The sequence below is a fragment of the Salmo trutta genome, unplaced genomic scaffold (assembly GCF_901001165.1).
Source record: "Salmo trutta unplaced genomic scaffold, fSalTru1.1, whole genome shotgun sequence".
Taxonomy (NCBI): Eukaryota; Metazoa; Chordata; class Actinopteri; order Salmoniformes; family Salmonidae; genus Salmo; species Salmo trutta.
In genome coordinates this window covers 80,938-106,273 of record NW_021822554.1, presented here as the reverse complement: position 1 = coordinate 106,273, position 25,336 = coordinate 80,938, and the positions used below count along the sequence as shown (strand labels likewise).

General features: G+C 45.1%; 2 protein-coding genes across 5 annotated transcripts; both read right to left on the bottom strand.

Annotated features, from left to right (window-relative positions):
- Positions 1 to 1,760: 1,760 nt before the first annotated feature.
- Positions 1,761 to 25,332, bottom strand: LOC115182601 (ETS-related transcription factor Elf-2). 4 transcript variants are annotated; one of them, XM_029744133.1, is made up of 11 exons: positions 25,048 to 25,330; positions 14,383 to 14,561; positions 13,058 to 13,304; positions 7,855 to 7,980; positions 7,426 to 7,614; positions 5,898 to 5,984; positions 5,506 to 5,698; positions 4,835 to 5,230; positions 4,513 to 4,687; positions 3,636 to 3,881; positions 1,761 to 3,413 (listed from the first exon to the last, which is right to left on the bottom strand). In XM_029744133.1, the coding sequence occupies exons 2-11, from the start codon at positions 14,455 to 14,457 to the stop codon at positions 3,063 to 3,065; spliced, it is 2,085 nt and encodes a 694-aa protein (XP_029599993.1). In that variant the 5' UTR covers positions 14,458 to 14,561; positions 25,048 to 25,330; the 3' UTR covers positions 1,761 to 3,062. The 4 variants fall into 4 exon arrangements, with proteins under 4 accessions (XP_029599993.1, XP_029599994.1, XP_029599995.1 ...); XM_029744134.1 differs by lacking the exon at positions 25,048 to 25,330 and adding an exon at positions 21,282 to 21,470; XM_029744136.1 differs by lacking the exons at positions 1,761 to 3,413; positions 3,636 to 3,881 and adding an exon at positions 3,888 to 4,269 and having other exon boundaries at positions 25,048 to 25,332.
- Positions 15,532 to 18,910, bottom strand: LOC115182603 (uncharacterized). The gene is made up of 2 exons (XM_029744139.1): positions 16,156 to 18,910; positions 15,532 to 15,792 (listed from the first exon to the last, which is right to left on the bottom strand). Exons 1-2 carry the CDS (start codon positions 17,159 to 17,161, stop codon positions 15,755 to 15,757), a joined length of 1,044 nt encoding a protein of 347 aa, XP_029599999.1. The 5' UTR covers positions 17,162 to 18,910; the 3' UTR covers positions 15,532 to 15,754.
- Positions 25,333 to 25,336: the final 4 nt, after the last annotated feature.

The following is a 25,336-nucleotide window of genomic DNA, read 5'->3' as shown; positions in this document are numbered from 1 at the left end:
TCCTTCATGAACCTGCTCCAGAGCACACAGGACCTCAGACTGGGGCGAAGGTTCACCTTCCAACACGACAACGACCCTAAGCACACAGCCAAGACAACGCAAAAGTCTCTGTCCTTGAGTGGTCCAGCCAGAGCCCGGACTTGAACCTGATCGGACATCTCTGGAGAGACTTGAAAATAGCTGTGCAGCGACGCTCCCCATCCAACCTGACAGAGCTTGAGAGGATCTGCACCCCTCAGAGCCTGGTTCCTCTCTAGGTTTCTTCCCAGGTTCTGGCCTTTCTAGGGAGTTTTTCCTAGCCACCGTGCTTCTACACCTGCATTGCTTGCTGTTTGGGGTTTTAGGCTGGGTTTCTGTACAGCACTTTGATATATCAGCTGATGTAAAAAGGGCTATATAAATACATTTGATCTGCAGAGACTCCCCAAATACAGGTGTGCCAAGCTTGTAGCGTCATACTCAAGAAGACTTGAGGCTTTAATCGCTGCCAAAGGTGCTTCCACAAAGTACTGAGTAAAGAGTTTGAATACTTATGGAATTATTTGTAATAAATGTCTTAAAGCAAAAACAGGTTGTCATTACAGGGTATTGTGTGTAGATTGATGAAAAGTAATACAGTTTAGAATAAAAATGTAACAAAATGTGGAAAAAGTAAAGGTGTCTGAATACTTTCCAAATGCACTGTATGTATGTGGGTATCTGTCCTTTTCTGGTCTAATACTGGTCAGGTGTGTCATTAATACCTACTGATACTTGTACCAGGGCCATGTTCAGTTATTGAACGTTGCAGATAGAAATACCACTAAATAGAGCCAACGTGATTCCTTATTGTATATGTTATTGCATGTTTGTTCTACATAGCATATTTCTATCAACGTTAGTGTACCACCATGGTACATTTAATTTGTAATATAAAAAGTACCTAGATGTATTTTATCCAAAGCAAACTTACAGTAGTGTGTCTATACATTGTATGGGTGGCCCCTGTGGGAAACCATGGCCCCGGCATGGTACCACAAGACTACATGCATACTGTTATTTCCAGTCCATGAGCATCAGTCCCAGGACAGTAGTTTTATATTCAAGCTGTCAGACTATGTGCAATAAAATAATCTGCCATTCTTTTCTGTCTCTGTGTGGTGTTCTAGACATTATAAATTACTTCCTACCTCAGTTTAAATGCCATCCAATGCCCCCTGGTGGTAAGTTGTGGAACTAGTTAACCCTCATCACCAGCAAGTGAAACGTGGATATTAACTACGACATAGTAACGTCTAGAAGTCTGATTAAATGGTACCATGCTACTAAATGTCTGTACTCCATCTACACACTGAATTACAACTAAGTACATTGCAGTCAGGCGGGTGGTGAATAGTCAACTCTGCACTAACCAGTTGAGCCATTGAAGCCAGTCTGTTGCCACCAGGGTTTAATGGAATGGAACTGTTTAAAAACAGAATCCCTGCAACCACATTGGCCGTGTTAGAGAGAGGTGATCTACACACCACCAGGAACCCTTCTCTCTGGGACCTGTTCCTAGTTACCTAGTTCTAGTCAGCTATGTTGTATTTCACTGCATGTAGGTTGGAACAGGTCCCAGAGAGAAGGTTCCTGGTGGTGTGTAGATCACCTCTCTATGACGGGTTTGATGCTCTCTAACGCGGCCCATGTCTGAGCCAACGAGCATTTACCGCAAATGCAGGAACATCGCCTTTGGAAGAGCATAATTTCATTAAACAAAAGACAAAACAGAAAATAGCTTAATTCAAATGTTGTTTTTATATTTCAGTAAAATCTACTTGAATACACTTTGAAACAAGAGTACAACAAAATAGAATATACTTCAAATGTTGAATATACAAACTAGTTCAGCCCGAACAGCTTTCTCCCTCTTCATACAACTAAGAAATGTCGGGGGCAGAGCCAAGATGGCTGACGAGAAGTTCATGCTGGCGAGCTTTCGTTTTCAAAAGCTGCAGGCAGTCACCCTAGAGACAGTTACCATGGGGAAGTAGATGTAGTAAGCCTGTGGTCAAGGCCTACTAGAACCAACCAGGGTTGGAGTCAATTCCATTTCTATTACAGACAATGCTATTTTGTTTTTATCATTGAAGGGAATTTCAGTCTACTTCCTGAATTGAAACGGATTTGACGCCAAACCCTGCAACCAACCCACATGCACGTACCTGGGCTTCAAACTATAATAGAAGAATGGTGTTGCCGTATTGTTTTATAACACTGTGTTGGTACAAGGTATCAAAAGGTCAAGAAACCGTAACACAAAAAAAAGCTAGATCTGCTTATCTTATAAACAATGAATGAAAAATAAAAACAAATCATTCTAAGGCTGTTTTGTTTTGAATTTAATTCCCCTAAACTGTATAATAGTTATATACATATAAAGTCCCTTTCACTTTTTATTTCCCCCTTGTAAGAGCTGATCCTAGAACAGCCCCGTCTTTCGTGTGGTTTGTTTATGCACCGGGAATCTGCACAGTGATTAGGCAAATAAAATGCTGGTTGTACACAGAAACAAAAACATTTCTATACAAACCCCCTCCATCGCTCTCCTTACCAGTTCACATTTTTTGGTTTTTATAATTAGCCTTTTTTTTAGTGTTCTCGTTTTGTCTGTTAAGTTTGCGTTTTTCGTTGTAGCTTAGTTAGCTAGTGTCTCGTCTGCCAGAAACAGAAAATGTAGTGATTTAAGTTTGACTTGGTCCCTTTTTCTGAAGGACATTTTCCCTTTTCAAAAGTCATTGCTGGGTTCCTATGTTGGCTGGGTGTCCTACAGTATTGTACGACTCAAATGACACCCTATTCCCTACAGAAGTAGTGTACTGTATAGGGAATAGGGCGCCATTTGGGATGCACCCTGGGTCTCCACAGAGATGAGGCTGTGGTTGGAAGGTAGACCACCCCAGGGTAAATCAGAGGTGGTTGTGGGTCTTTATAGTCTCTCAGACTGTCATGTATAAAAAGAGGAACAAACTCCTATCTGGGCAAAAACTGTACAATGTTGAGGTGTGTGTGTGTGTGTGTGTGTGTCCGTACTTGTGACCTCAACACTCCGGATCTTCTGATTTGATCTCAGGCGGGACCTCTTCTGATTGGACGACTACCGGGATGATCTCCGGTGCTTCCGGTAACGTCGTCTGGACGGGAAGGGCCTGTACCGACACCGTTTGAACTGTCAGCGTCTTCGCTTGCTGCTGCGGTTCTCTCATTGCCGTGGCAGATCTCTTGATGATGCCGCTGATGATATGGGATGCCGCCACCGGAGCGCTCTGATTGGCTGTCGTCGTCACGGTGACCACTGCTGTCCCGGTCCCGCCACCTTGCGTCGTCGTGACGATATGATGTGTCTGTTGTTGATGATGATGCAGCGTTGTGGGAACAGCCAGCCTCATCACCTTGGTCACAGGGGATACAATTTGTAATTACATAAATAAAGACAATGTTTGAATATGTAACAAAAATAAATACAAATTAATACACAAAAACACATTTGAAGTCTGTGCCCAAATGCAATACTTTTTTACTTGCATTTCAGTATCTTGTGATGTTTCAAAGTATGTGTTTTCCAATTTCTAGCTTAAAATGGCAAATAAAAAAAAACAATTTTTTTAAGTCACCTGTGTCCCTGCAGCCATGGTAGCCATGGTAACATGAGGTGCCAGGGCTCGTACCCCCCAGGAGTTTGTCCCGCCCAGGAGAGAGATGCTGCCCGTCGGGGAGCCCCCCAGGCCAGGCTTGGTCTGCTGCTGGTACTGGGCCAACTGGTGGGCTGGGATGGTGATGATCTTAGCCAGTTGGACCGTGATCTTGTCTCCGTTCTCCGCTGTGGCTGGAACCATGGTGGGGATGGTCTGGATCACAACCTGGAGAGAACAGGTCTACACATTCTAGATCTATACAGAGTGGGGGGATGGTCTGGATCACAACCTGGAGAGAACAGGTCTACACATTCTAGATCTATACAGAGTGGTGGGGATGGTCTGGATCACAACCTGGAGAGAACAGGTCTACACATTCTAGATCTATACAGAGTGGTGGGGATGGTCTGGATCACAACCTGGAGAGAACAGGTCTACACATTCTAGATCTATACAGAGTGGGGGGATGGTCTGGATCACAACCTGGAGAGAACAGGTCTACACATTCTAGATCTATACAGAGTGGTGGGGATGGTCTGGATCACAACCTGGAGAGAACAGGTCTACACATTCTAGATCTATACAGAGTGGTGGGGATGGTCTGGATCACAACCTGGAGAGAACAGGTCTACACATTCTTGATCTATACAGAGTGGGGGGGCGGTCTGATTACAACGCGGGCAAAATAATTATGATGTAGAAGGTAAAGATCTAGTCATTTTAATTTCATGAGATCAAAAGATAATATGGTTTCCAAGATTCAAGTTTTGAATCGTCGACTTGGTTAGTATGAGGCGTGCCTGCTGTCCATACTACAGAGTAGCTAGCTGACACACCAACTAGCGTGGTTACCCACCTTCGGTTGGGAGTTCGCGTTGCCCGTTGCCGTGCCGATGGGAGAGGCGTTGGCCAATTGGTACGTCGTTTGGCCTCCCGATGTCCCTGGCGCCTGTTGCACGGCAACAGTTGAGATCTTCTGGCCCAGTGACGTTGTCATGACTACAGGCACTTGCATGGCAACCCGTACAGTCCTGGAGACAGAAACAAAAACAAAATGGAGTCAGTGACAAAGTTTTGTAAATATAAACTTGCTAGATAGATAAACTGTTACATTCAGCATAAAACCTCCAAAGTGAATTGTATGTTTTAGGGTCAGTGTTAGGGTGTGTCTCTCTAACCTGGGTCCTGAGGCAGTGGGGATGATGGCCGTGTGAGAATGCTGCGTCTGGGTTCCATCTGGCGCCGTGGAAATGGTCACTATCCTCGGAACCCCCACTGCCGCCCCGCCCCCCGTCATCACCGCCTTGTTGCCCTTAGCAACCGGAGGATGGACTACGGTTCTAGTCACACCCCTCAGGATGGTGGGCGTCGTGGCGAGCTCGGCCACATTCAGTATCGTCTCCGACGAGGGCAGGACTCTCTCGTGGTAAGACTTCTCTGAGCCAATAAGATCGTCCGATCTGGAGTCGGCCTTGTCGTCCTCGATGACAACGATGTTCTTGGGCATCTCCTTGAACTGGTAGACCAGCCGCTGACCTTCGACCTTGGCCAGTATACCACGCTGGTAGTAGTACCTGGTAGAGAGGGAGGAGGAAGGAGAGGGAGGGAAATAGAGGAGGGAGGAGAGGGGATAGGGAGAGAGGAGGGGGAATGGTAAAGTTCAGACTGAACTGGAAGTGGTATCCAGCTGGTCATAACTGACAAAAACAAACACTAATGTTCCTTAGAGGAACTCAACCAACAGTATTCCCACAACCAACAACCTACACATCTAACTCAGCTTAAACCCTCTTTCACAGTCAATGCCAGTCCATTTCAAGTGCTAGACGGTTGTTGGGTAAGCCCTCACCTCAGAGCCCGTCCCATGGTCTCATAGTTCATGTCAGGTTTGTTCTTGTGTTTACCCCACAGCTTGGACACGGCCTTGGAGTCCACCAGCTTGAAGATGCCCTTCTCCCTCTGAGTCCACTTGATGTACCTGGGACACGTGTTCTTGTCCTGGAGTAAGTCTAACAGGAACTCCCACAGGTACGTGGTGCTGCCTGGGGGAACAGAGACAGGTCAACAGGGAGACAATATGTGTCCCTCTCTCTAACTTTACAGGCTTAAACAGGTTAACTTCACAAAGAATATGGTTGATGAAAACTTGGTTGTGGGAAAATGAAGTCCAAACCCCTAGTCAACACATGAAATCCTAGGAGTTGATGGATGTGTCCTTTCTATATATTTGGTGTGTCCCACCTTTTCCTTCTCTGGGTTTCTTCTTGATGGCGAGGTCCGGTGAACCGTTGGACACAGCAGGCTGGTGAGTCTTTGGCTTCCTCCCCGCTACACAGACAAACAGACCAATAAAGTTGGTCAAACTAAATCTAATCAATTGACATTAGTCGAAGACATGAGCATTTCACTTTGCGTGCAGTCTCCCAATATGCCAATAGATGGCGCTCTGTCTACAAGATACAGTCAGTCTGACAAGTCAGTCCTATTTAACGTCAACATCCTGTCTACAAGATACAGTCAGTCTGACAAGTCAGTCCTATTTAACGTCAATATCCTGTCTACAAGATACAGTCAGTCTGACAAGTCAGTCCTATTTAACGTCAACATCCTGTCTACAAGATACAGTCAGTCTGACAAGTCAGTCCTATTTACCATCAACATCCTGTCTACAAGATACAGTCAGTCTGACAAGTCAGTCCTATTTAACGCCAACATCCTGTCTACAAGACAGTCAGTCTGACAAGTCAGTCCTATTTACCATCATTATCTTTATAGTACCTTTATCATTAAAACCATTTAGGCTCTTTAGCATTACTTTGATGTCTTAATCAACAGCCAGCATCTTAACCAACAACCAGCATCTTAACCAACAGCCAGCATCTTAATCAACAGCCAGCATCTTAACCAACAGCCAGCATCTTAACCAACAGCCAGCATCTTAATCAACAGCCAGCATCTTAATCAACAGCCAGCATCTTAATCAACAGCCAGCATCTTAATCAACAGCCAGCATCTTTGGGTAGTATTATGGAAAGTTTCTTGATTTCTCAGTGGATAGCCAGTATTCTATTCTGTCCTAGAGTCATCTTAACCTTCCTGGCAGGTTGGTGGTCAGGCTCTGGTTCCTCTAGGAGGGTGACCTCCATGTCCTCATCACTAACCTTTCTACTTCCTGGCAGGTTGGTGGTCAGGCTCTGGTTCCTCTAGGAGGGTGACCTCCATGTCCTCATCACTAACCTTTCTACTTCCTGGCAGGTTGGTGGTCAGGCTCTGATTCCTCTAGGAGGGTGACCTCCATGTCCTCATCACTAACCTTTCTACTTCCTGGCAGGTTGGTGGTCAGGCTCTGGTTCCTCTAGGAGGGTGACCTCCATGTCCTCATCACTAACCTTTCTTCTTCCTGACAGGTTGGTGGTCAGGCTCTGGTTCCTCTAGGAGGGTGACCTCCATGTCCTCATCACTAACCTTTCTACTTCCTGACAGGTTGGTGGTCAGGCTCTGGTTCCTCTAGGAGGGTGACCTCCATGTCCTCATCACTAACCTTTCTACTTCCTGACAGGTTGGTGGTCAGGCTCTGGTTCCTCTAGGAGGGTGACCTCCATGTCCTCATCACTAACCTTTCTTCTTCCTGACAGGTTGGTGGTCAGGCTCTGATTCCTCTAGGAGGGTGACCTCCATGTCCTCATCACTAACCTTTCTTCTTCCTGACAGGTTGGTGGTCAGGCTCTGATTCCTCTAGGAGGGTGACCTCCATGTCCTCATCACTAACCTTTCTTCTTCCTGACAGGTTGGTTGTCAGGCTCTGATTCGTCTGGTTCCTCTATGAGGGTGACCTCCATGTCCTCGTCCATACAGTCTTCCGTAGACACCTCCACCACAGTCTCGGTCATCACGTCTGGACGCATCGCAGCGTGGATGAAGTCTGGGGTGGTCACACACCCTGCCGGGATGAACACATCTAGTGGGACAAGAGGGAAAACGTTAAGAAGAGAGAAACAGTGTGTGTGTGTGTGTGTGTGTGTGTGTGTGTGGTGTGTTCTGGTGGATATGACGTTGTGTGAACACCAACATTCGTAAGAAACCATCTGAGATCTATGACATCAATGACGTCTCTCTGTTCTTGTCTCTCAGCTGCTTATGGATGGAATATGGCATGGTGAATACAAATTAAAGATTCAAGTGAGTGTGTGTGAGTTACCTGGGCTGCGGTCCCCTCTCAGGCTGGTAACAGAGTCCATGTGCAGCAGAGCCTCGGCAGCCTCTATGGTCTTATCAGAACAGTAGATACTGGTGCCAGACTGTTGGTAATGGACGGACGCCTCCACTGAAACACAGAAAACACACGTTAGTGAAGGTGAAACGCAGCGTTGCAGGTCTGTACAGCCGGTGCAGGCAGCGGTTGCAGGTCTGTACAGCCGGTGTAGGCATTTCATTACTTGTACAGTACAGAGGGGTTCTGATGCATCCTACTGGAAATAAAAGTTGTGTTTATACCTCAGACTGTTACCACGGTTTGGTTTTTATTGTGAAAACACTGTCGACATTCCACCATTAACGGTTTACTACTAAACTAAAGTTTGAGACACTTCAATGGCTTGTTTACTACACTTCACACAGGACTTCTAAAGTCTGTCAAAGCTGACATTCTCTCTCTGGCAACCAATCCGTCTCCAGTTACTATGGCATAACTGATGTAGGATCAGCTGCAAATAAAAGTCAAATTCTTTACCACTATGTCCTACAGTGTCAGACTGACCTTAAAACAGATGTTACAGAGCATCAAGTAACTAACTAACCATACAATAAGTCTTGGTTAGAAGTCATGGTTTCCTCCTTTCATTTGGGCCCTGAGGTTTTTCCTTATAAAATGACCCAACCTGGAAAAACCTCTGGGCCTTTGTTTTCCTCATTATGGGCTGTCTACAACAAGGGGGCTAGAGGGTTTCCTTGGGCTCATCTGGTCATGGTAAATCATTTGGGCTAGGAATTGTTACACAAAGAAAAGGAGACAAGGAAAAATGAAGCAATGTATTAGTATGGGTATGCAGTCATTCTGAGGAACTAGGAGACAGACTAAGCCCAGGGATACGTCCAAATATGGCTCCCTATTCCCTTTATAGTGCACTACTTTTGACCAGAGCCCTATGGGACCTGCTATGGGCCCTGGTCAAAAGTAGTGCACAATATAGCGGATAGGGTGCCATTTGGGACCAATCCCAGGGCACCTGTTGTTGTCCCTCTCTGGGAAGCACGTCTCTGGTTACCATCACCCCTGCCCTTGTTTGGCTACGAGGCAGGCACAGGGTAGGGGAGAGGGGTTATCTTTAGGAAGACTGCCTGCCCCCCCCATTCAGACCCTGACACACACACTACCCATCATCCCAAGCACAAACAAACTGTAGCCCCACACACAAACAAACAGAACTACTATAGGCACCTGATAGGCCGAGCTGCACTTGAAACCAGGCAGGACTACCTAAATAAACCCACCATAGACCATAACATAGGCTGGGCACTGGATACTTTGACACAGATACATAGGCTATAAATAAACATAGCCATTTGACATACATACTAAGATCCATTTTTCTGTAAGCATATCATACATATGGGTTTAACTGTAAAAGTCTGTCTGAAATAAAATGTTATGCATTTTCATATTTCTAGGGGTTCGTTCAACAATCAGTGTTTGGTTAAGAGAGGTTGGTTATCTGAATATTCAGATGGGTACAGACTCGGGTTGAAATAGTACTGCTGTACTACCCTATTCAGTCATTGTATTTCTTAAGAAAATTAAGCAATTGAGTCTAAAAGTCAGCATATTTCAAAGTACAAAATGATTGTGAATAAATATGATTTGCATCATTACTTCTCGACAAGAAAGAATAAGCTGGTACTATTTGACCGAGCCAATAATAGCAAGTCCGACACAAAGTAGTGCGGTCCCCGATGACTTCCGTGTTTACACTCGCGTAGCCTTTCCCTCCAGATCTCTTCGAAGACGGTGAAGACGGTCTCCATCCCCACGTCACTCACTCCCCGCCCCGGACGCCATTGGATACGTCAGTAATCTACGCCCACCCATCTAGCAGCGCTCATTGGCTGGTGGGAGGATTTCGAACGCCTCACGAGCGCCGTTGGTCACCTGTACCTGTCAATCAAGCCACAACCCGCCTAGATGCATAACAATGCTTCCGCCATCGAAATGATCCAAAAATAATAGAAAAATATCGTTAAATCAAGGAAGAAAATATAACACTCTAGCCAATGTAAAAAAAAAACAAAACCTTTGTATGCCGAACTGAACTTAAACGAGACACGATTTGCACTTAAAAATCGCTAGCGAGTAAAACGCAAAAGCCAGCATTGAGTGCACCGTTAGCAGCCACACAGTTCACTGGATAAACCACTGGGCCCATACTTAGATAACGGTCCGAATCTGACTCAGAGAAACCGAACATGGCTGAAAATAGATGAGAAAAAAAGTCACAAAATGACTAGAATACAGCTTTCAACTAAATGTTTACACTCACTTCCGTGTCATTCAATGTTTGAACAAACTGGCTGTATGTGTTATTCAACAAGGAAAAATATTTCGATAGACTATATTTCAATACAGGGATACAATCACAACATAACTGATTCAATATAGATAGATCATATATACAGATTGTGTATTTAATGCCATGATAAATGCGGAATAAACATAAATCCACATGCCCTTCCGACTCAGACAGCGTGGCAAAGACGTAGGAAAGACAACACATCTACAACACTTCCTGGTTTCAGCGGGGCTCCCTCTCTGCCCGAATAACCAGTTATTATGATACACATGGACGAACAAACTATAAATCACGATATGCATGTGCTGCTACGTGCAGATTGCGGTCTAATCCTCCAGTGCTCAAAGCCAAACGGTAATTTGAAACATTTTAAGAACGACTGAAGAAAAGCGGACATCGCCATGCAGGTTACTAAGCAAGGTGATCACTTCCTGCTTTGCCCTCCATTATTTCACGAAACTACTTAACGGATATTGGGGCGCAGCGGTCGCTAAAATAAACACATAACGTGTCAACAAACGGTCGCCGGTAAAACGAGTTGTAAATAAATTCCGTTACCTGCTCTGATGAGCAGATCGAGTTGGTTAGCGGGCCCCTCATGAAGTGAAGTCGCCATGTTCTTCCCGTGTTGCAGATTCACATTGACTTCACACTGAAATGCAAAGGCAGCCAAAAGCTCAGATCACTCCGCCGCCACAGGAAATATCAAATTCATCCTGGCCGCTTCACAACCCCCACACCGCGGCGGACGGGTATCCTTCCGCGCTAAACACAGGAAATCCTCCGCTCTCTCTCGAGCTCTTGCCAAAGATGGTGGATACATTTAGATGTCCCACTCAGGCCGTTAACCATTTTTTTTTATTCCTGTCTGCTTAAGGGGTGGCTCTCCCATAGGCACCAATGCATTAGCAGCTGGGTCAGATCCGCTTAGTTCATTGCGTGTATAGGAAGCAGAAAAAAGGAGCGAGTGAGATGTCTCGCTTTATTTTCCATCTCTGCTCTTGCATCGATCGAACGTCAACCAAAGCAGGAAAAAAGGAAAATTCCTCCATAATAGGCCCGTGCATTCAACATAAAATGCTCTGTTATGCTTTTTTTTACATACATAATGTATGTATTGCATTCCTAACAATGAACATTAAACTCAAGGAATAAATATTTTAAGAGCATATAAAAGTGTCTTCATTTGCATTATAGCAAAACGACCTTAGGCTAAGTAGGAATGATGTAAACCTGATTTAAAAAAAATCTCTTACTAAAGTAACTAAAAATGAAACAGTCTGCTGAGGTACAGAGTGCAGAAATGTTTAGATTGATGCCAGAGCATGTAGGTACTTAGGTCATCCACTTTAATGGGTTAGTTTTCTGATTGGAGTCTAACACCAAGTCTACGCCCCAGACAGCACTCAGCCACTCGCACAAGTCATTGTTTCAGCAACCAATGACGGAATTTAAAAAGGGAAGAAAAACAAGGAGTTAAAAAATAAAAATATGTTTAGGATGGTACAGTAGGCTGACTACTTTAGAAACTTTGAGGGAATGCCCACACACCGTGTTGTCTGTCTGCTTACCTGGCTGGACCACACTCCTTTCCAAAGAGAATACTGAAAAAATAATGAAATAAATACCTTACTTTTTACATGCGTTTGGTGTGGGGGTTTTTCCCACCTTGTCCAACTAACTATAGGCTATAAACTGTCTGCTTAACCTTTTTGCCTAACTCAATCAAATCAAATGTATTTATAAAGCCCTTCTTACATCAGCTGATCTCACAAAGTGCTGTACAGAAACCCAGCTTAAAACCCCAAACAGCAAGCAATGCAGGTGTAGAAGCAAGGTGGCTAGGAAAAACTCCCTAGGAAGGCCAAAACCTAGGAAGAAACCTAGAGAGGAACCACCCGGCACAGCCGGGTGGAGATTATAACAGAACATGGCCAAGATGTTCAAATGTTCATAGATAACCAGCAGGGTCAAATAATAACAGTCACAGTGGAATCACAACAGCAATCAACACATGTTTACAACTTCCAAACAGTACACTTGTGGACTTTTTATGTACTACAGTGGACAGCCACAAGAGGGTGATGTCTACTGGCAGACAGGCCTTATATATCTGCTTTCTGAGTTTCCTAGCAACCACACCAAAGCTGTGAGTGACTGTAGTATTGTGGATGAAGGTGTTGAAAATAATATACATCTCCCCAAATGAAAATAGCATCTGTAAACTGGTGTGGGGTGTCTATGTCAAGTGAATGTAAAAAGCAAAGTGTAATACTTCACTATCCCCCTCTAACACTTAGCTTTATTATCAACAACTGGTGCCAAAGCTGAAAGCTGTCCCACTTCTATTCTTATTTTACTGTGTGTGTATTCAGGTTCTATATAAAAGGTACATGCATGTATGTCAACATTTTGGACACACCTACTCATTCAAGGGTTTTTATTTATTTGTAGTATTTTCTACATTGTAGAATAATAGTGAAGACATCAAAACTATGAAATAATCCATTTGGAATCATGTAGTAACCGAAAAAGTGTTAACCAAACCAAAATATATTTGAGATTCTTCAAAGTAGCCACCCTTAACCTTGATGACAGCTTAGCACACTCTTTGAACACTTTTTTGGTTACTACATGATTCCATATGTGTTATTACATAGTTGTGATGTCTTCACTATTATTCTACAATGTAGATAATAGTACAAATAAAGAAAAACGAGTAGGCGTGTCCAAACTTTTGACCGGTACTGAATGTATACATACCACTAATGTATTCAGGTTGGGTAGGTATATGGTATATGTAGGCCTAGGCCTGTGTGTACATCCCACCCCTCTCACCTGTCTCCACCATCTCAGTCTCCACCTCCTGTTCTTCCCCCACGTCCTGCATCAGGTAGGTCCCGTCATCGTAGACCAGAACCTGGGCAGAGAAACACTGCTCCAGCCCCCTGCCTGGGACCTCCTCCACGATCACTGCTGGGTAGTCCTCCTCTTCATCCAGGTCCCCGTCTGTCTCTTCTTCCACGACCTCTACCTCAGCTTCACCGTCTCCCTCCTCACACTCCTCCACCTCACACTCTCCCTCCTGGAGAACAGGGGAGTCAAGGAGTAGGACAAAGAGGATAGAGAGAGGGACGAGGATAGAAAAACAGAAGGGGAGAAGAAGAGGAGCTTGGTTAAGAAAACAGAACATCCCAAACAGAGCACTTTCTCTACTGCTATACAGTCCTCAAAGTATAGGAGACGTGTAAAGGAGGCGGCCAGTGGAGGTAACATGATGTATCGCAGCCCTGATCATGTCCTTTCTTAAAAGCAAGGAAACAAGGAAAGGAAGCTAGTGAGTATGAATATTGGAGCGCAGCACCTATCTAGTCCTGTCTTTAAGGAAAGGAGACGTGTAAAGGAAGCCTGTGAGTATGAATATTGGAGCGCAGCACCTATCTAGTCCTGTCTTTAAGGAAAGGAGACGTGTAAAGGAAGCTAGTGAGTATGAATATTGGAGCGCAGCACCTATCTAGTCCTGTCTTTAAGGAAAGGAGACGTGTAAAGGAAGCCAGTGAGTGTGAATATTGGAGCGCAGCACCTATCTAGTCCTGTCTTTAAGGAAAGGAGACGTGTAAAGGAAGCCAGTGAGTGTGAATATTGGAGCGCAGCACCTATCTAGTCCTGTCTTTAAGGAAAGGAGACGTGTAAAGGAAGCCAGTGAGTGTGAATATTGGAGCGCAGCACCTATCTAGTCCTGTCTTTAAGGAAAGGAGACGTGTAAAGGAAGCCAGTGAGTGTGAATATTGGAGCGCAGCACCTATCTAGTCCTGTCTTTAAGGAAAGGAGACGTGTAAAGGAAGCCAGTGAGTGTGAATATTGGAGCGCAGCACCTATCTAGTCCTGTCTTTAAGGAAAGGAGACGTGTAAAGGAAGCCAGTCTAGGTCCTAGGTGATTTCACTGCTCATAATTCAACATTACATTGGAGTCATTTAGCAGATGCTCTTATCCAGAGAGACTTACAGTTAGTGAATTCATCTTCAGATAGCTAGGTGAAACAACCACATCTCAGTCATAGTCAGTACATTTTTCCTCATTAAAGTACTTATCAGCAAAGTCAAGTGCGAGTGTTAGTTCATGAAAGGTGTTTGTTACTCAGTCCAACCCTCTCACCACTCACCTGATGAGGGTCCTCCACGGCGGTGACATACTCCACCACCGCCCCTCCACTGTCAACGAGCACCACCGAGGTCATGACACATGCCCCTCCAGGCTAGATCCAGCCCCGGCCTACTCACTGCTGCCTCCTGGCCCCAGCTGGTGGCCTCCGGTACTGCAGCCAGGCCACAGCTCAGACCACTGAGGAAGAGACAGAAGAAGAGTTATTTCAACTTTATAAAGCCAGTCATTGAGAGCAAATTCTCTTTGGCATGGACAGGCCTACATGACGATAAGAGAGACCTGTTGTCTAGGGAAACATCAAGTTGCTGCTCTCTTCCCCTCTTTACCACAGAGCCAGTACCAGGTTTCATACCTCTAAGGGTCTATTCCTTCTCCAAATCTCCCTCCCATCTCTAAGGGCCTAGTCTCCCTCCCTCCCTCCCTCCCTCCCATCTCTAAGGGCCTAGTCTCCCTCCCTCCCTCCCATCTCTAAGGGCCTAATCCCCCTCCCTCCCTCCCTCCCATCTCTAAGGGCCTAATCCCCCTCCCTCCCATCTCTAAGGGCCTATTTCCCCTCCCTCCCTCCCATCTCTAAGGGCCTAATCCCCCTCCCTCCCTCCCATCTCTAAGGGCCTATTTCCTCGCCAACTCTCCCTCCCTCCTCCGTTCCAATCTCCTGAATACAGGAAGTGCCTGTTGGTGGAGAGGGGAACTAAGAACCAAAACAGGAAGTTGACTGAGCTCCACTGCCCTCTGCCTGATGACCAACAGACACCATGGCAATGGTTGCTAAGGCCCTCATTTCCTGCTCAGAGGAAGAATGATTGGACTTTGAGAGGAGGAAATACGGACTGGACACACACTTCACTTGCTCTTGCACACACACACACAGCAGCAGAGCTGTAGGAGGCAGAATTCTAGAAAGCAGATCACTGACAAAACATAATGACTGTTCCCTCCTCCGTTAGATACAGGACAGGTCAATACCAAAACATAATGACTGTTCCCTCCTCCGTTAGATACAGGACAGGTCAATACCAAAACATAATGACTGTTCCCTCCTCCGTTAGATACAGGACAGGTCAATACCAAAACATAATGACTGTTCCCTCCTCCGTTTGATACAGGACAGGTCAATACCAAAACATAATGACTGTTCCCTCCTCCGTTTGATACAGGACAGGTCAATACCAAAACATAATGACTGTTCCCAGGTATCTGTCCCAGCTCAGTGCTATCTAGGACAGAACTCAACACACACCATTCTCAAACAAGAGTCTCTCCTCTCATTTCTTTGAGACCATGGCCAATTAATCCTCGACTAACAATATCTCTATCCTATAATTCACTTTCTCTCTCTTTTAGCCTAATTGTCATTTACTCATGGTCTTTCAGTTTAACCTAGTAACTATCCATTCCCTACTGTAATGTAGTTGTATTATTATTACCGGGACAGGCTGGTGTTCCCTACTGTAATGTAGTTGTATTATTACCGGGACAGGCCGGTGTTCTCTACTGTAATGTAGTTGTATTATTACCGGGACAGGCCGGTGTTCCCTACTGTAATGTAGTTGTATTATTACCGGGACAGGCCGGTGTTCTCTACTGTAATGTAGTTGTATTATTACCGGGACAGGCCGGTGTTCTCTACTGTAATGTAGTTGTATTATTACCGGGACAGGCCGGTGTTCTCTACTGTAATGTAGTTGTATTATTACCGGGACAGGCCGGTGTTCTCTACTGTAATGTAGTTGTATTATTACCGGGACAGGCTGGTGTTCCCTACTGTAATGTAGTTGTATTATTATTACCGGGACAGGCTGGTGTTCCCTACTGTAATGTAGTTGTATTATTACCGGGACAGGCCGGTGTTCTCTACTGTAATGTAGTTGTATTATTATTACTGGGACAGGCCGGTGTTCCCTACTGTAATGTAGTTGTATTATTATTACTGGGACAGGCCGGTGTTCTCTACTGTAATGTAGTTGTATTATTACTGGGACAGGCCGGTGTTCCCTACTGTAATGTAGTTGTATTATTACTGGGACAGGCCGGTGTTCCCTACTGTAATGTAGTTGTATTATTACTGGGACAGGCCGGTGTCCCCTACTGTAATGTAGTTGTATTATTACTGGGACAGGCCGGTGTTCCCTACTGTAATGTAGTTGTATTATTACTGGGACAGGCCGGTGTTCTCTACTGTAATGTAGTAGTATTGTTACTGGGACAGGCCGGTGTTCCATATTGTAATGTAGTTGTATTATTACTGAGACAGGCTGGTGTTCCCTACTGTAATGTACTTGTATTATTATTATTACTGGGACAGGCTGGTGTTCCATACTGTAATGTAGTTGTATTATTACCGGGACAGGCCGGTGTTCCCGACTGTAATGTAGTTGTATTATTACTGAGACAGGCTGGTGTTCCCTACTGTAATGTACTTGTATTATTATTATTACTGGGACAGGCTGGTGTTCCCTACTGTAATGTAGTAGTGTTGTTAATGGGACAGGCTGGTGTTCCATACTGTAATGTAGTAGTATTGTTACTGGGACAGGCCGGTGTTCCCTACTGTAATGTAGTCGTATTATTATTACTGAGACAGGCTGGTGTTCCATACTGTAATGTAGTTGTATTATTACTGGGACAGGCCGGTGTTCCATACTGTAATGTAGTAGTTTTATTACTGGGACAGGCCAGTGTTCCCTACTGTAATGTAGTTGTATTATTACTGGGACAGGCCGGTGTTCCCTACTGTAATGTAGTTGTATTATTACTGGGACAGGCCAGTGTTCCATACTGTAATGTAGTAGTATTGTTAATGGGACAGGCTGCCGTGGTGTTCCATACTGTAATGTAGTAGTATTGTTAATGGGACAGGCCGGTGTTCCATACTGTAATGTAGTAGTATTGTTAATGGGACAGGCCGGTGTTCCATACTGTAATGTAGTAGTATTGTTAATGGGACAGGCTCCCGTGGTGTTCCATACTGTAATGTAGTAGTATTGTTAATGGGACAGGCTGCCGTGGTGTTCCCTACTGTAATGTAGTAGTATTGTTAATGGGACAGGCTGTCGTGGTGTACCATACTGTAATGTAGTAGTATTGTTAATGGGACAGGCTGGTGTTCCATACTGTAATGTAGTAGTATTGTTAATGGGACAGGCTGCCGTGGTGTTCCATACTGTAATGTAGTAGTATTGTTAATGGGACAGGCTGGTGTTCCCTACTGTAATGTAGTAGTATTGTTAATGGGACAGGCCGGTGTTCCGTACTGTAATGTAGTAGTATTGTTAATGGGACAGGCTGCCGTGGTGTTCCATACTGTAATGTAGTAGTATTGTTAATGGGACAGGCTGGTGTTCCATACTGTAATGTAGTAGTATTGTTAATGGGACAGGCCGGTGTTCCATACTGTAATGTAGTAGTATTGTTAATGGGACAGGCTCCCGTGGTGTTCCATACTGTAATGTAGTAGTATTGTTAATGGGACAGGCTCCCGTGGTGTTCCATACTGTAATGTAGTAGTATTGTTAATGGGACAGGCTGCCGTGGTGTTCCCTACTGTAATGTAGTAGTATTGTTAATGGGACAGGCTGGTGTTCCCTACTGTAATGTAGTAGTATTGTTAATGGGACAGGCTGGTGTTCCCTACTGTAATGTAGTAGTATTGTTAATGGGACAGGCTGGTGTTCCATACTGTAATGTAGTAGTATTGTTAATGGGACAGGCTGGTGTTCCATACTGTAATGTAGTAGTATTGTTAATGGGACAGGTTGGTGTTCCATACTGTAATATAGTAGTATTGTTAATGGGACAGGGTGGTGTTCCATACTGTAATGTAGTAGTATTGTTAATGGGACAGGGTGGTGTTCCATACTGTAATGTAGTAGTATTGTTAATGGGACAGGCTGGTGTTCCATACTGTAATGTAGTAGTATTGTTAATGGGACAGGCTGCCGTGGTGTTCCATACTGTAATGTACTAGTATTGTTACTGAGACAGGCTGGTGTTCCCTACTGTAATGTAGTAGTATTGTTAATGGGACAGGCTGCCGTGGTGTTCCATACTGTAATGTAGTAGTATTGTTAATGGGACAGGCTGGTGTGCCATACTGTAATGTAGTAGTATTGTTAATGGGACAGGCTGGTGTTCCATACTGTAATGTAGGAGGACAGGGCTGGGATCAATACTAATAGAAAACCCTCTTCAATTATTCAACACAGCTGACTGATCCAGGACCTGCAGACCTTATTAACAACTTGATTCATATAGTTTAGTTCACTTAACCTGTAGTGGACTAAAACAGACTCAGAGAGAGAAGACCTTGGTCATTAGCCTAACCTTATCCCTATAGCCTGGTCATTAAACATATTGTTAACTAACTAAACCTGGCCTTTATACACTTGTCAGTCACTATGCATTGTGTTGCTGCAAGTTGTAGACATTTCACAGCCTTCTTCAGTCTTTCTGTCTCTGGCATGGGATATAGCCTACACTCCCTGGAGTGACTGAGTGAGTGAGTGGCTGAGTGAGTGAGTGGCTGAGTGAGTGAGTGAGTGAGTGAGTGAGTGAGTGAGTGAGTGAGTGAGTGAGTGAGTGGCTGGCTGGCTTAGTGAGTGAGTGGCAGGCTGAGTAAGTGAGTGAGTGGCTGAGTGAGTGGCTGAGTGAGTGGCTGAGTGAGTGAGTGAGTGAGTGAGTGAGTGAGTGAGTGAGTGAGTGAGTGAGTGAGTGAGTGGCTGAGTGAGTGGCTGAGTGAGTGGCTGAGTGAGTGAGTGAGTGAGTGAGTGAGTGAGTGGCTGAGTGAGTGAGTGAGTGAGTGAGTGAGTGAGTGAGTGAGTGAGTGAGTGAGTGAGTGAGTGAGTGAGTGAGTGAGTGGCTGAGTGAGTGGCTGAGTGAGTGGCTGAGTGAGTGGCTGAGTGAGTGGCTGAGTGAGTGGCTGAGTGAGTGGCTGAGTGAGTGGCTGAGTGAGTGAGTGAGTGAGTGAGTGAGTGAGTGAGTGAGTGAGTGAGTGAGTGAGTGAGTGGCTGGCTGAGTGAGTGAGTGAGTGAGTGAGTGAGTGAGTGAGTGAGTGAGTGAGTGAGTGAGTGAGTGAGTGAGTGAGTGAGTGAGTGAGTGGCTGGCTGAGTGAGTGAGTGGCTGAGTGAGTGAGTGGCTGAGTGAGTGAGTGAGTGGCTGAGTGAGTGAGTGAGTGGCTGAGTGAGTGAGTGAGTGAGTGAGTGAGTGAGTGAGTGAGTGAGTGAGTGAGTGAGTGAGTGAGTGAGTGAGTGAGTGAGTGAGTGAGTGAGTGAGTGAGTGAGTGGCTGGCTGAGTGGCTGAGTGAGTGAGTGAGTGAGTGGCTGAGTGAGTGAGTGAGTGGCTGAGTGAGTGGCTGAGTGAGTGGCTGAGTGAGTGGCTGAGTGAGTGAGTGAGTGAGTGAGTGGCTGGCTGAGTGGCTGAGTGAGTGAGTGAGTGAGTGAGTGAGTGAGTGAGTGAGTGAGTGAGTGAGTGAGTGAGTGAGTGAGTGAGTGAGTGGCTGAGTGAGTGGCTGAGTGAGTGGCTGAGTGAGTGGCTGAGTGAGTGAGTGAGTGAGTGAGTGAGTGAGTGAGTGAGTGAGTGAGTGAGTGAGTGAGTGAGTGAGTGAGTGAGTGAGTGAGTGAGTGGCTGGCTGAGTGGCTGAGTGGCTGAGTGGCTGAGTGGCTGAGTGAGTGAGTGAGTGAGTGAGTGAGTGAGTGAGTGAGTGAGTGGCTGGCTGAGTGAGTGAGTGAGTGGCTGAGTGAGTGAGTGAGTGAGTGAGTGAGTGAGTGAGTAGCTGGCTGAGTGAGTGAGTGAGTGAGTGGCTGGCTGAGTGAGTGAGTGAGTGAGTGGCTGGCTGAGTGAGTGGCTGGCTGGGTGAGTGGCTGGCTGAGTGACTGGATGGCTGGCTGAGTGAGTGGCTGGCTGAGTGAGTGGCTGGCTGAGTGAGTGGCTGGCTGAGTGAGTGAGCGGCTGGCTGAGTGAGTGAGTGAGCGGCTGGCTGGCTGAGTGAGCGTGCACAACTGTGCATGTGGGCAGTGCAATGGACGTTGCCTGGTCACACAGTGATATGTCAAGACCTTGGAATAGGCAGCCCAATCATCCAAGGAACATAGTGTGTGTGTGTGTAAGTGTTAAAGTGCACAGCCCTGCATCCTTGAGGGCTGCAACATCTGCAAGTTTCTTTCCACTCTGGCCCAAGGCTGGTGGAAAACGTTGACACTAAGATAACAGTCAAAGAAAGGATGCCATCAGCAAATCACAAACCAGCTGGAGGATGGTCTCTCTCTCTCCCTCCCTCTTTCTCTCTCCCATTGCCTCGCACCCCCTCTTTCAAAAACATTGGAAATGCAGTGGCGCCAGCTGTAGTAGTTTCATAAACATGATATAAAGTAGCCTCGTCAGACCTCAAAGTCCACACACAAACATTCCCTGCTGTTGCACCCAATGTTCCTTTGTTCAAATACTAGAACGGAGTACCATATTCTTTGTAGCTCGTTAATGTGGGACAAACACAGGTATGACGGCCTTACACACACACACACACACACAACAGCAGACTAAACAAGTCTCAAACAAGACCTTCAACATTCAAACCAGAATTACAGGCCCGTCAAGCGAGGCTGCCATGTCACCACAGAAGTACACAACAGTTGCAAACCCTAAAAGTCAACAAAAGACAGGCAAAAAACAACCCCACCAAACTGTAGCTCTTAGTTTACAAAGTTAGCATGATTAGTTTGGACTACTGGCATAAAAACACTAGGGAACGCCTATCCATATACATTACATAAAGAGAATGTAGGTTATCACTCACTCCAAAGTCCTGTCATTCCAAAGTCTAACGAAAGCCAACATCTTCACCATACAAGATACAGAGGAGCCAAACAACCACTGCAAACATTCCTCAGACAGGCTACTTACCAGGGAACCCCATGGAACAGAGAGAGCAGGTTTAGATAGAGTCAGAGTCTCATGACTGCTCCACATGCTCAATCTGAACCCTGCACATTCATCCCCAGACTGGATCCTAGATTGGAAGGATTCCAACATTCCATACAAGTATCCAACATTCCGAGGAATCCCACAACATTCTGAGTTCCTCCTGCTGTTAATTAATCCATGACATCTATAAAAAGGTAGGAGCTTTGTTTGACTGTCTTTCAACCAGCTAAATAAACAAGTAGTGATACAAAGAGGATACAAAGAGAGAGAGAGAAAGAGAATGGTTCTGCAGTGCAGCAAGAACACATTCTCCTTGCCTCTATTTCTCTGTAACCTCTCTCTCTCTCTCTCTCTCTCTCTCCCATCCCTCTATCCTCCTCTCTTTTCATCCCTCTCTCCCCTCGTCCGTCTTCTCCATGCGGTGGAAAGAGAGTGAGCCACAGAGAGACTCAGCACTTTGAGAGTGTGAGCCCTGCCCCAGATCACATGATGAGGGTGGAACACACACACAGCGTCACATGATACTGCAACAACAGAGCTTTTGTTCAGACTGAGGCTAGTTGTTAAAGATACAACGCCCTGCCCTCACTCTCGCGCGTGCACACACACACACACACACACACACACACACACACACACACACACACACACACACACACACACACACACACACAATTTAGGCCTAGATGACCAAAAGTGCACACACAAGTCAACATCAGATGATCTCACACAACCACAGACAGACACAAGCAGTTATTCACCACCAACTGTAAAATCTCCCACAGCAACATCAACAGTTACAGACAGACACAAGCAGTTATTCACCACCAACTGTCATATTATTTATACCCAGTCAGTGCCTGAGAGAGGTCATATTATTTATACCCAGTCAGTGCCTGAGAGAGGTCATATTATTTATACCCAGTCAGTGCTAAAGAGGTCATATTATTTATACCCAGTCAGTGCCAGAGAGGTCATATTATTTATACCCAGTCAGTGCCAGAGAGGTCATATTATTTATACCCAGTCAGTGCCTGAGAGGTCATATTATTTATACCCAGTCAGTGCCAGAGAGGTCATATTATTTATACCCAGTCAGTGCCAGAGAGGTCATATTATTTATACCCAGTCAGTGCCAGAGAGGTCATATTATTTATACCCAGTCAGTGCCAGAGAGGTCATATTATTTATACCCAGTCAGTGCCAGAGAGGTCATATTATTTATACCAGTCAGTGCCAGAGAGGTCATATTATTTATACCCAGTCAGTGCCAGAGAGGTCATATTATTTATACCCAGTCAGTGCCAGAGAGGACATATTATTTATACCCAGTCAGTGCCAGAGAGGTCATATTATTTATACCCAGTCAGTGCCAGAGAGGTCATATTATTTATACCCAGTCAGTGCCAGAGAGGTCATATTATTTATACCCAGTCAGTGCCAGAGAGAGGTCATATTATTTATACCCAGTCAGTGCCAGAGAGAGGTCATATTATTTATACCCAGTCAGTGCCAGAGAGAGGTCATATTATTTATACCCAGTCAGTGCCAGAGAGAGGTCATATTATTTATACCCAGTCAGTGCCAGAGAGGTCATATTATTTATACCCAGTCAGTGCCTGAGAGGTCATATTATTTATACCCAGTCAGTGCCTGAGAGGTCATATTATTTATACCCAGTCAGTGCCAGAGAGGTCATATTATTTATACCCAGTCAGTGCCTGAGAGGTCATATTATTTATACCCAGTCAGTGCCAGAGAGGTCATATTATTTATACCCAGTCAGTGCCAGAGAGGTCATATTATTTATACCCAGTCAGTGCCTGAGAGAGGTCATATTATTTATACCCAGTCAGTGCCTGAGAGGTCGTATTATTTATACCCAGTCAGTGCCAGAGAGGTCATATTATTTATACCCAGTCAGTGCCAGAGAGGTCATATTATTTATACCCAGTCAGTGCCAGAGAGGTCATATTATTTATACCCAGTCAGTGCCAGAGAGGTCATATTATTTATACCCAGTCAGTGCCAGAGAGGTCATATTATTTATACCCAGTCAGTGCCTGAGAGGTCATATTATTTATACCCAGTCAGTGCCAGAGAGGTCATATTATTTATACCCAGTCAGTGCCAGAGAGGTCATATTATTTATACCCAGTCAGTGCCAGAGAGGTCATATTATTTATACCCAGTCAGTGCCAGAGAGGTCATATTATTTATACCCAGTCAGTGCCAGAGAGGTCATATTATTTATACCCAGTCAGTGCCAGAGAGGTCATATTATTTATACCCAGTCAGTGCCTGAGAGGTCATATTATTTATACCCAGTCAGTGCCAGAGAGGTCATATTATTTATACCCAGTCAGTGCCAGAGAGGTCATATTATTTATACCCAGTCAGTGCCAGAGAGATCATATTATTTATACCCAGTCAGTGCCAGAGAGGTCATATTATTTATACCCAGTCAGTGCCAGAGAGGTCATATTATTTATACCCAGTCAGTGCCAGAGAGGTCATATTATTTATACCCAGTCAGTGCCAGAGAGGTCATATTATTTATACCCAGTCAGTGCCAGAGAGAATGGATGTTGACTAGACTGTGTGCTCAGCACACCCCCAAGATCAAGTAGCCTATCAGGTGTAGCATACCACTGTGTGTATCTACTCTACAAGGACAGTCTTCTAGCAGTGCCAGAGTTTGACCAGCAAACCCAACCCTCACTGTGAGCATTTATTCATCCCCTGCTGCCCCACTACCCCATCTCATATCACTATGGTAACCCTGTGGTCCATCCCACCACCCCCCTCTTGAGAACCAACCAAACATTCACCCAATATGTAATATTCAAGTAAACGAACGCTTTTGTTCAACAGTCGGTACACTGCAAGTTTCACTGTGTAAACGGTGTCTGTTGGACTGTAGTTACTGGTTGCCTAACAAGGACATTGGTGCCAAGCTGAAACCGTTGTTCACTTGTGAGATAACTATCCTTCAGGGCCTAGCTCGCTGGTTCAAAGGTTACTCTAGGCCAGTGCTACTCAGTTAGCTATCACTTTGTTTGCATTAGCAGCTAGTCACAAATTCCTTGTGAGGGAAGCAGTTATTACAGGACAAATGTCAAGTTCCGCCATAGTCTTATCTAGGGCAAGATAACATTGCAGTCAGACAGACCAACGGCTGTTTTAGCTAGTCTGAATAACTTGTTAATAATGTAGGAAAATGAAATATGAATGTATCCACTCACTACTGTAAGTCGCTCTGGAAAAGAGCGTCTGCTAAACGACTAAAATATAAAATGTAGCTACGAGTGCTTCACAAAACCCACTGAGGCTTTGCAGCTCTTGACACTACACTACAGTCTGTAGTCTAACTCCTGGGCAACAGTGTATTGGGTTAAGTTGTCATTACCAGGGGCATTGCCAGTGTAAATACATGGGTATTAAACCACACTGAGGGCGAGATGTACAGCACTGGGATAGTAAGTTAACTAGCCATTTCACTGTAACTTGCTGGAGCCCTCTCTCGCTCTCAAACATGAACACTAATTAAAGAGTTTATTTATCTAAAACCCACAGCGACTAGCTAACTAGTTACCATTATTAACTAACGTTAGCTACATTGTGACGCCCCCTCCTTTCTAGTTAGTTAGCATGCATATGTTCTGGTATTCACGAGTATCAGCTTGTTAGCTAGATAAATGGTTTAGCAGAATTAGCATACGGATAGCTACAAGAATGTCCTTACCTTGAAATGGCTCTTCTGCCCAGTCCAAAGGGGGTTTCTGATGCAAGGCCGAGTCAACAACAGACACAATGGTTAGCTGCTGCCAGTGACACTCCGTAACCTCCTCCGAACAGACCTAGCTGGCGTTGCTAACGTTCACTAGCAACCCGTTTGTTGTTAGCGAACCATAGTGTAACGCTATCTACGACATTTAGATTTGGTTGTTTCTGGTCGTTGTGAAAGCACGTTTGTTTCTATGTTATTCTGAACAATAAATAAAACGGTGTTTTTTTTCCAAGGGGGCTGGACT